Source organism: Littorina saxatilis, linkage group LG2, assembly GCF_037325665.1.
Source record: "Littorina saxatilis isolate snail1 linkage group LG2, US_GU_Lsax_2.0, whole genome shotgun sequence".
NCBI classification, from domain to species: Eukaryota; Metazoa; Mollusca; class Gastropoda; order Littorinimorpha; family Littorinidae; genus Littorina; species Littorina saxatilis.
Window position 1 is genome coordinate 27,999,094 of NC_090246.1, and position 11,922 is coordinate 28,011,015.

Consider the following 11,922-nt stretch of genomic DNA (forward strand, 5'->3'; position numbering starts at 1 on the left):
GCATACAATTACCTGCACAGTGACAGAGTCTGGGTGGGGCTGGAACACAGGAGGATTGTCGTTGACGTCCAGAACGGTCACACGAACGTTGAGTCTCGTGGAGCGCCGCTGAGCCTCATCCCCCGCAATGTTATCTGTTGCTATGACGACCAGAGAGTAGGCTGCTCCGCCTGGTTCTTCCCTGTTTAGGCCTGCTTGCACTGACAGATTGCCCTGCAGAAAAATCGGTAATGTCCTTGAATAAGCTTGTCATGAAGATTGTTACTGATATGAGTTATTTTACAGAATTTGGAGATTGGACAATTTTGTAGCTTGAATCTTTGCAGTTTAAACAAGCTGATTAAGAAATTGGATAAGAATTTGTGAACATACCACAGAAGAGCTATTAGTGCAGAAAAAGCGCCACAAGCTACGTGAATTTTGTAAACAAGTCGCGTAAGGCGAAAATACAACATTTAGTCAAGTAGCTGTCGAACTCACAGAATGAAACTGAACGCAATGCAACGCAGCAAGACCGTATACTCGTAGCATCGTCAGTCCACCGCGCACGGCAAAGGCAGTGAAATTGACAAGAAGAGCGGGGTAGTACTTGCGCTGAGAAGGATAGCACGCTTTTCTGTACCTCTCTTTGTTTTAACTTTCTGAGCGTGTTTTTAATCTAAACATATCATATCTATATGTTTTTGGGATCAGGAACCGACAAGAAATAAGATGAAAGTGTTTTTAAATTGATTTCGAAAATTTATTTTTGATAATAATTTTTATATATTTAATTTTTAGGGCTTGTTTTTAATCCAAATATAACATATTTATATGTTTTTGAAATCAGCAAATGATGGAAAATAAGATAAACGTAAATTGAGATCGTTTTAGAAAAAAATAATTTTTTTTACAATTTTCAGATTTTTAATGACCAAAGTCATTAATTAATTGTTAAGCCACCAAGCTGAAATGCAATACCGAAGTCCGACCTTTGTCGAAGATTGCTTGGCCAAAATTTCAATCAATTTGATTGAAAAATGAGGGCGTGATAGTGCCGCCTCAACTTTTACAAAAAGCCGGATATGACGTCATCAAAGGTATTTATCAAAAAAAGGAAAAAAACGTTCGGGGATATCAATCCCAGGAACTCTCATGTAAAATTTCATAAAGATCGGTCCAGTAGTTTGGTCTGAATCGCTCTACACGCACACACACACCCACGCACACACACACATACACCACGACCCTCGTTTCGATTCCCCCTCGATGTTAAAACATTTAGTCAAAACTTGACTAAATGTAAAAAAACCTACATGTAAAGAATGACGTCGGTATCTAAAATGGCCACCACAAAATCGAATATCAACAGTTTCCGATTGGGATGAAAGTACAATTATAATGAGTTCTGCTGTATATTATATGTCTCACCGTCCGATCGTCAATGGCGAACTTGCCGCTGAGAGTATCTTCCAGGGAATAACTGACGGTGCCATAATCCCCAGAATCATCGTCAGTGGCCGTAAATGTTGCCAGCACAGTGCCCGTAGCAGCGGCCTCAGTCACATTCACAGTAGTCGTCTGGTTCTTCACGAAGACGGGAGAGTTGTCGTTCATATCCTCGATTGTCAGTATCACCGTCGTGGTGTTGGAGAATAGTTCGCTTGTACTTTTCTCTGTTGCTCTCAGCTGTGAAAAATTAAACATGACACTGTTAATGTTTCAGGTTTTAGTTTAACTTATCCTGTCTTGTGTTTTTTTAAACATTTATTTTATTTTATATGTACACATAAACATAACATAACATGCAGCATGCACAGAATTTACCAACATAAGATATGATTGTCTTAGCGCATACACACGCACATACCTATACAAGACACATACATAGACAGTAGGGTGGGTTGTTGGTAGGACAGGGGTCATGGGGGGAGGGGGGGTAACTGAGGTTGGGGGGGGGGAGGGAGGGGGTAGGGGGAGGGAGGGGTGGGGTGGGTGGGGGTAGGTGGGGACGGTGGTCACACTTTAGCCTCCAAGTATATCCTGTCTTGTGTTAGAATAAGGTTGACGGGGAAAAAATCACACATACCAATACACACGCACGAAAAAAGAAAACAAATCATCTATTCAGCTGTTTTTTAAAGGATTGAGAGTTACAGTGCTTCCCATATTGTATTGGTCCAGGGGCGGATCAGTTCATTTTATGGGGGGGGTTTCCAAAAGTATATTGTGAAGATATGGGTGTGAAGGCGCGAAGCGCCGAGCCGACGGCGCTTAGCGCCTAGCTTGCTAGGGGGGTCCGGGGGCATGCCCCCCCGGAACATTTTGAAAAAAAAGGATGCAAAATGGTGCAATCTGGTGCATTCTGAGGTTGATCATTACCAGTTTCAGGCAGCAGATTTTGTCACTGATTAATACCCCCCAAAAAGACTAATTTAAAAAAAAACATTTGGCTGGGGGGTGGGGTTTCCGGAAACCCCAGAACCCCCCCCCCCCCCCCCCTCGTCCGCCCCTGTTGGCAGGGGTGTCGTTTGGGTCGGCCCTTCGGCCAATCGCCGATTTTTTTTTTACTTTGGCCGAAACTTTCATGTCCCTATCGGCCAAATGTCCGAAGAATATTCGCCTAAATCGGCCAAAGTTTGTCCAGTTTTTTGTATTGGTCAGGCTTTGATTGCTAAAACTGCTGCCGATGTACTTAGTCAACTGACTGGCGTTTATTTCCTTCGCGAATACCAACAAGTCGCGTAAGGCGAAAATACAATATTTAGTCAAGTAGCTGTCGAACTCACAGAATGAAACTGAACGCAGCAAGACCGTATACTCGTAGCATCGTCACTCCACCGCCCGTGGCAAAGGCAGTGCCCGTGGAATTGACAAGAAGAGCGGGGTATTCGTTGCGCTAAGAAGGATAGCACGCTTTTCTGTACCTCTCTTCGTTTTAACTTTCTGAGCGTGTTTTTAATCCAAACATATCATATCTATATATTTTTGGAATCAGGAACCGACAAGGAATACGATGAAAGTGTTTTTAAATTGATTTCGAAAAAAAAATTTGATAATAATTTTTATATATTTAATTTTCAGAGCTTGTTTTTAATCCAAATATAACATATTGATATGTTTTTGGAATCAGCAAATGATGGAGAATAAGATAAACGTAAATTTGGATCGTTTTATAAATTTTTAATTTTTTTTACAATTTTCAGATTTTTAATGACCAAAGTCATTAATTAATTTTTAAGCCACCAAGCTGAAATGCAATACCGAACCCCGGGCTTCGTCGAAGAGTACTTGACCAAAATTTCAACCAATTTGGTTGAAAAATGAGGGCGTGACAGTGCCGCCTCAACTTTCACGAAAAGCCGGATATGACGTCATCAAAGACATTTATCAAAAAAATGAAAAAAACGTTCGGGGATTTCATACCCAGGAACTCTCATGTCAAATTTCATAAAGATCGGTCCAGTAGTTTAGTCTGAATCGCTCTACACACACACACACACAGACACACACACACACGCACACACGCACATACACCACGACCCTCGTTTCGATTCCCCCTCGATGTTAAAATATTTAGTCAAAACTTGACTAAATATAAAAACGAAACATCAATGTTTTGAACGGAAACCATTGCAAAAAAAATAGATGCCAGAGTGGTTTCCCGCGTTTGCGTTTGCCGGTTCGCGATAGTTTATCAGTCAGTCAGTGCTTTCGATTTGGATTTGAACATCATGTCGCAACCAAAAAAGAAAAAAACTAAATTGGCCAAGGTTTGCTACCCTTCGCCAAGGTAAGTGATTCCGGACAAAATGACAGGAACACCGCGAATGTGGACAGTGTCAGTGTGAGTAGTGTAGCAGACGACATAGCAGACAATAGTCACCGCGAATCAAAATCTGCTGAGCCAGAGAATGAAAAACGTCCTCCAAATCGTGGTTTTCAAGCAAAATGGCTCAGCCTACACGGTCTTTTAATTGTCATGTTTCCCAAGGTTTGTCAAGATTTGCACAAGATTGGAAGAGGTTTACTTTCCAGAAATTAAAGTTAAAGGTTTGAAAAAGTTTCAGGTGTCTGATGTAATTAAATCAGCAACATATAATCCAGGGGGTGTTACAGGGGTCCCCCCCCCCCCGGCTGTTCCCCCCCCCCCCCAATAAAATAAATTATGTCCGATTTTTTTCTTTCTTTTTCTGTCTGTAAAGCCGGGGGAAGAGTTAATTGTTTAGTTGTCACAGTATGCGACACGTCTTCCTTCTAACCATACTATATGATGTCGAGAGCGGATATCAGTGAAGATAAATTGCCATTATTTAATGCTAACGTTAAAAGAAATAATGAGTGGCTGCTGACACTAGTTGATCATGTTTAAAATCAAGGATAAGCAACAAATTGTTTATAAAATAGCTAACATTCTTCAGCTTCAGGGGGGCTTTGCCCCCAGACCCCCGAACGGGACCCAGGACCCCAGGTTGTACCCCCCCCCCTGGCTTAACTGCTCCGCCCCTGTAATATGTGTTCCTAAGACAATGATTGTATGTATTGGTGTTCCCCTCTTGAGTCTTGTGCTTCAATGACAATGTTGCGGCGACTTTGTATGAGCCAAAATAATAGCCGAACATTTTCCAAGATGTCCTAAAGCTTTCTGACAGTTTCGGCCAAATGTCCCAACATGAAAATGTCTGGCAACACCCCTGGTTGGTCGCATTCTTTCTCGCGGATCAGTACATAATTTGCACTACTGTTGAAAAAAAGGCTTTTATAAATTCTAAAATAGCAATATCGCTAGCCATTCCCATGCAGGCTCTGTTGTGAACTGACTTGCATCTGGTGAAACCATCCCCAGATCAAAAATAAATCATTTACAATTTCACATGGACCAGTGCCAGCAATCGGAAACATAATATCATGTGCAACAAATCCTAGAATACACTATGACATTTCAGGTCGCGTCGTATCGTTAACATCACCAGCGTCAACAACAATTACCGGATGTAACAACAAGGATGTGTAATAATATCACCTAAAAGAATTAAACAGAACTAACAAAAGAAAATAACAGCAACAACATAACACATAATTAGATAAATAAACAAATAAATAAATACATAAATAGATAACATAATTAAATAAATCAATAACATAAATCATATATGCGCTGTATGATGCTGTGCTGAAAACTTGTACTGTAATTGGTAATTTGTAAATTCTCGCCTTTGTCTATTGAGCGTTGGATTAATGTATTGTCCCGCTGAAAATGTATTATATAACAGAATTATGGGAACAACAACAACAACAACACACACACACTGACACACACACACACACACACACACACACACACACACACACAGGCAAGCAAACATTAGTTAAATTGTTGTTGAATTAAAAAGTAATTTAATGGAAATGTAACCTGTAATGTAAAAGAAAACAAAATGAAAATTTCATTAAAAAAAAAGACCAATGAAGAAGGATATGCTCACCGCAAAACAAAACAAAACAAAAAAAGACGGAAGAGGCAAAAAAGATGGGTTGAAGCAGCCTTGCATGCAACTGAGGTAAAAATAAAAATAAAAAATAAAAAAAATAAAAAAACATAAATCAATACATCGATTAATTAACAAATAAATCAATCAATACATTTTACCTGAAAGGTCAAGCTCTTGGTGACCTCATAGTCGAGTACGGAGGAGTTGAAGACACTGACCATGACAGTGGTCATGCTCTGGATCAGCGTGCCTGATGGTGGCAGTGTGCGGAACACATCGTAGGATGCTCCGTCCTTCTCCACACTCAACGAGAACTGACTGTTGGTGCTCTGTAATGACAACAGGGAGACCGTGTGATTATACAATGTGTTCAAGACTCCGTCCTTTTGCTTTAAGTATCTGACACTCTCTGCGCAGAATAAGTCGGTTAGAACTCACACTAACAAGTATATTTGAATGCAAAAATATCGCTGTAAATCACTATAGATGCATCAATGCTTTACGTTGGGACAGTATATTAGCATTCTTCCGCGTGAACACACACCGAGAATCTAGAACCTGGCTTCTTTCTGCGCAGAGTGTAAATTATCTTGCGAATCGCCATAGGTTCGCCCATAGACCATTTACCCTTGACCGCCAACTAATAGCTCTCTCCCCGCTCTTTCTCTCTATTACGAGGTAGCGGCCTCTCGCATTTAGGAACCTACGCTTACATGGCCTTTCAGAAATCAGGGGGATGTCATATCCGGTGTCGATTGTAAACATGGACGAAGTTGCCGAGGTAAGTTCTGAAAATGCTAAAATAAACTCAGCTAAAGTGCATAGGGAACATGTTTTTCGATGAGTTTTGTAAAGTTTAGTTTGGAGTTTGGGAAAATCCAGTTCATTGTCACCTCCCATTGTCACAAATAACTGGAGCGTGCTTTCTTTTCACTGTCTTCGAATCGCTGGCCTTTAATCAAACCGGACGCTAAGCGCCCCTGAAAGTCGAGCGTCGTAACCTCGAAGGGTCACGTGACGAGTTGGCGGTCCACGCTATTTGGTCTATGGTTCGCCCAAGCTTTCGAATCATCTGAGCATCCTTTCGATTAAGCACATGCCAAAAAGTCTACGGCCTTCAAGGCTGCTTTATGTGCTGAGTGGGACATTTTTGTTTTGTTTTTGCTGAATTATTTAGCAAGCAACACCTATGTCTCTTAAGTGTGTGTATCGATACCCATTTCAGCACTGTTGTCTTCCTTTCACTTACTTGACAAACACACGCTCCAGGCATGGATCATGCCAACGTACCACTATACTCATATACGGTCCTCAAACCGTCTAAAAAGATGTCGACATGCCACCGACGAAAACAATCTATTCATTTTATTTGATTTGATTCTTGTTGCTTTTTGGGTCCAGCGGACCATATAGGCCAAAATCAGGAACCCATTCTTTTTATTAGAAGGGGCGTGACATTTGACGAGAGGAAAATCCATTTCGTCATCAGAAACGCATCGTGCACACAATCAGGGGGATAGGGGAGGGTGGGGGGGGGGGGGTGGGGGTGGGTGGTACGTTGACATGTAGGCCCGCACGCACAAGTTTATGTACGCAGGTGCGCACGCACGTACGCCGGCACGCACGCAGGCAAGCACACACAAACAGATCGAGGAGATGTTTTTGTCCAGTTGTGATGCCGTCAGGAAATTCAAATATTCACTCAAACAAAGACTGCTGATACACAGTTGGAAAAAGTTCCATTTAAAAGCATCCGGATGAGACAGTCTTGCCATTTTCTACCTTTGAAAAAGAAGTAAATAATAGAACAAAACAACAACAGAAATGTTTTCCAATAAAACAAAGCTTGGAAAACAATGAGACAGTTCCCGAAATAAAGTCGAAGTAAAAAACAAAGAAATATAAAACACATGACTTCTAGATTTTCGTCAAAACCAGGACCAAAAACAAACAACAACAACAAAAAAAGACATGCTGCCATCTTTTTTGATGAAAGAAAACTAGATCTAAAAACAACAACAACAGAAATCCATTTCATAAAACGACAGTCGGAATACATTTCGACAGTCTCTGAAATAAAGACATTCCATACAACCAGACCAGACAAGGAAATGTCATTTCCTGAAGCATGCTGTGGGGACAAAATGAACACTTCGAGTAGGGTAGAATTTAAGATATATCCTTCACCAAAAAACCAACTGAATTGTGAAGATTTCCGCAAAACCCGCACCATGAAACTGTGAACATACCTTGTCTGTCGCCAGGACAGAACCTTCCGACTGCATGCCCATTGACAAGGTAGATGTATACAGTGTTGCGCATTGTATTTACATACCCTTGCCTAGCAACACTCCTAATGTAAAGGCTGTCCTTAATTGATCCCAAAGTTGACTTCGCTAAGACCGAAAAGGGAGTGCCAAGGCTTCGCACGTGAAGTAGACTTCGCTAAGACCGAAAAGGGAGTGCCAAGGCTTCGCACGTGAAGTAGACTTCGCTAAGACCGAAAAGGGAGTGCCAAGGCTTCGCACAGCTAGCTTCGCGCGTGAAGTAGACTTGGCTAAGACCGAAAAGGGAGTGCCAAGGCTTCGCACAGCTAGCTTCGCGCGTGAAGTAGACTTCGCAAAGTCGACTTCGCCCTATTCAGCCTGATATTCACCCTGGGCGGGGATATAGCTCAGTTGATAGCGCGCTGGATTTGTATTCAGTTGGCCGCTGTCAGCGTGAGTTCGATCCCAGGTTCGGCGGAAATTTATTTCAGAGTCAAATTTGTGTGCAGACTCTCTTCGGTGTCCGAACTCCCCCCCGTGTACACTACATTGGGTGTGCACGTTAAAGATCCCACGATTGACAAAAGGGTCTTTCCTGGCAAAAATTGCTTAGGCACAGTTAATAATTGTCTACCTATACCCGTGTGACTTGGAATAATAGGCCGTGAAAGGTAAATATGCGCCGAAATGGCTGCAATTACTGGCCGTATAAAATTTCATCTCACACGGCATCACTGCAGAGCGCCTAGAACTGTACCCACGGAATATGCGCGATATAAGCCTCATTGATTGATTGATTGATATTTATTGGGCAAAGCCAGTGTAACACGTGAAAATTACTCCCACGAGATATTTACTCCGGAGTAAAATTTTCGTACGAAAATGTTACTCTCTTTATGAAAAAAAGCACTCCCCATTAACGAGAAAATTACTCCCCACGACGGGTGAGTTCCGAGTAAACATTTCGTACACAAATGTTACTCCCCTGACGAATAAAAAACGAATAAATTACTTCACCCCAGGGGCCCAAGGACTGTTATGCCGGGGTGGAAGTAGAGATAAGCGCCTACTTCCCAAGAAATGCTCCAAATGGCTTCGTGTCTCCAAACACCTCTGACAGTCAAATCCAGCTCCTGGCCTTCACGTGGCGGGCCCTGTCTTCGACTAACAGGAGAAGGGATGCAGGCGGGTCACTGGCGCCTTAAAACCAGCTGCTTCGGGCAGATGGGGCTCGTTAACCTTGGATGGTCGCTCATCTAGGAGAAGGACAACTCCGATTTCAAAACCCGCACTGCCTTGTGTGCGCCTTGGGAAAGGCAAAGGCTACAAGAAGGAAAACTTCGACGTCAAACCCGGGTAGAGTGGACTCGACAGCCCAGCAAGGCAGCTACTCTTGGGGAGGAGGCAACCCTGAGTAAGAACCTCAACCACCGAAGACGGAAGACAGCAGCCAACTTGGCGTGGGGAGAAAATCGGCTGTCTACGCTCCCACGATAATATGGCCGTCATCGAACGCAGAAGAAGAAGAACTTCACCCCAACACGAGCAATATAACTTCCCATGCCAGGTGTACGGAATTTTTACCCCCTTGTCCCCTGTTAGTCTTGGTGGTGGAAGGGGTGGAGAGAGGGTAGCGCGACATTCGTTTGCGCGAGATCACATATTGGGCATTATCCCTTCGCCCGCATCCCATTTTTGCGTACGAGAATTTTACTGGAAGTAAAAATAATTTCGTGGAGAGAGTAATTTTTTCGTGCCTTGGGGAGTTCTTTTCTCGTACGAAAAATTTACTCGGAGTAAGAATTTCGTACGAACATTTTACTCCGGAGTAAATTTTTCGTGGAGTAAAAATGTCGTGTTACACCGGTCGACCCTGCTGCACAAAGCTTCGGTTCTGAACTTTCGGTAAAGGGCTTCGTGAAGTCTTCGCGCAACGTCAACGTCGGGCTCAATTAAGGACAGTCTTTAATATCAGGCTTATAAAGATACAGTTCTCCTCTTGTCAGCTATCAGGTTAACCTCCATAAATCTGTCCAGGCATTCATGGGGAACAGGAGCATCTTTTCATTTGGATAAATATCAAACGTCAACAGCCTTGGCTACTTTCGTTGCAGAGTAGAACTGCGTTGCTGAATGAATTTAGTAGATCGACAAAGTGGTGTCCTTTACAAAATGTTCATTGAACAAAAATCGACTCTGCACAGGGACCGGCACGGTTGGCCTAGTGGTAAGGCGTCCGACCCCGTGATCGGGAGGTCGTGGGTTTGAACCCCGGTCGGGTCATACCTAAGCCTTTAAAATTGGCAATCTAGTGGCTGCTCCGCCTGGCGTCTGGCATTATGGGGTTAGTGCTAGGACTGGTCAGAATAATGTGACTGTGTGAGACATGAAGCCTGTGCTGCGACTTCTGTCTTGTGTGTGGCGCACGTTATATGTCAAAGCAGCACCGCCCTGATATGGCCCTTCGTGGTCGGCTGGGCGTTAAGCAAACAAACAAACAAACAAACAAAAAAAAAACCAACTCTGCACAGGAAGCAGCCAGGCTGTTGAATCGTGGCCCGTGTTTAAGTTGATGGAATCAGGATACTCTTATCCCGTGGAAAAGCCCGGACAGATCTGTGGTGGAGAGTATGGTTGCTTAGGCCACCCCCAAAAAGTTGTATGTTTCTGGTCACCCGACCCTACCTAGTTTTTTCCCGCGGACCCTAGACTTTTTTTTTTATTGCATTTGTAAAAAAAAAAAAAGCCAAAAAAAAAGCGTCAAAACGAAAGTAACAGACGGCAGACGACACACGGGGGATAACCCCGCATCCCTTTTGTCTAATTTGTTTTGTAATGTGTTGTCTTTCTCAGTGTACAGTAAGTCCAGTCTCTTTGCGTCACTGTATAGTTATTTTCTACCCTGACACAAAACAAAAACAAAAAAAACAAAAACAAAAAAATCCCTACCTACCTACCCTATTTTTTGTAGCCATGTTACCAGAAACATACAACTTTTTTTTTGCCTTACACAAGGTACGCGCTGAAACACACGTATGCTCAGCCCAACTGTTTTACTGACTGGCATTTCATTGTACTGTCAGACTCTGACATTAACTGACAGAATATCATTCAACCTAACATGAGTTACGCAGGTAAGTAACTTGGTTACTTTATCTTTCCACAATGTATTTGTAGCAAAATATGCAGTAGCTGGTCTGGCGACTTCTGACACGCATTGCTCCGCAAAGCGTAAAAACAAATCCTACGCCATTTGTAGTGGACTATTCTTTCCTTGTTAATTTCAGTTGTGGTAATCGTCAATTGATACACTTTTAGATATTTTGATCCCAAATGTCAATACGCACAGTATTTTAAACACATTTCTGACAGGGGAGTCTTTGTAAGTCCTGTTCAGTGAAAATAAAGCAGCTTGATTTTTCCTTTTTTGCTAAAGCTGCAACATTTCTGTCGAAACCTTAAATTGGTAGTATTATTGAAAAACCAGAGATAAAAGACAAAAGACAAGATTAAGCTCAACTAAACTTCACAGTAACAAATGTATCGACGAAGACACGAAGCATTTCTATGCAATAAAAAGAATACAAAGCCAGCCAGTAATACATGCAGCCGTTAAAATGGGGTCAGAAAGGTAACAAAAACAAAGATAAGCTGACATTTTTCCAAACTTCTAGCTTGTCAATCAAACAGTAGTTAGCATGACAACGGGCGAGCAAAACCAAAAGAGCGACAAAGCTAAATTTTGAATTGTGGACAAAATACTTCCGACTGACTAAACATAGAAATTACAAAGCAAACAGGTAAGCACTGAAAAAGGAAGCTGCTTCAAGTTTTCAAAAGCACCTGCCATGCAGTTAAAAGAAAAACGATCCCAGAAAGGAGATGCTGCCTTGTTATAAAATAAGAGATCTAACTCTCACATTGCAAAAAGAAGTTTTAAAGCTGAACAACTGGTTTAGATTTTCAATTGCAATGGCGGTGATTCTGAGCAACACTGAACAACACACACCTGGTCACGGTCGCTGACTTCAATGCAAATAACTGATTGCAAAAAGAAGTTTTCAAGCTGAACAACTGGTTTAGACTTGCAATTGCAATAGCAGTGATTATAAGCAACACTGAATAACACACACCTGGTCACGGTCGCTGACTTCTATTGTGGCGTTGAAGGTGAGAGGGACCCCTCG

The 11,922-nt window shown here is 42.3% G+C and overlaps 1 protein-coding gene across 4 annotated transcripts in view; it reads right to left on the reverse strand.

The window, feature by feature from the left end:
• Positions 1–11,922, reverse strand: part of LOC138958657 (cadherin-23-like) — a 108,069-nt gene that overhangs the window by 39,201 nt on the left and 56,946 nt on the right. For all 4 annotated transcript variants that reach the window (XM_070329883.1, XM_070329882.1, XM_070329881.1 and 1 more), the window contains exons 13-16: positions 11,869–11,922; positions 5,627–5,797; positions 1,411–1,668; positions 13–213 (exon numbers count right to left, since the gene is read on the reverse strand). The exon at positions 11,869–11,922 is cut by the window's right edge and continues 147 nt beyond it. In XM_070329883.1, the coding sequence (XP_070185984.1) occupies positions 13–213; positions 1,411–1,668; positions 5,627–5,797; positions 11,869–11,922 (684 nt within the window). The remainder of the gene's footprint in view (positions 1–12; positions 214–1,410; positions 1,669–5,626; positions 5,798–11,868) is intronic.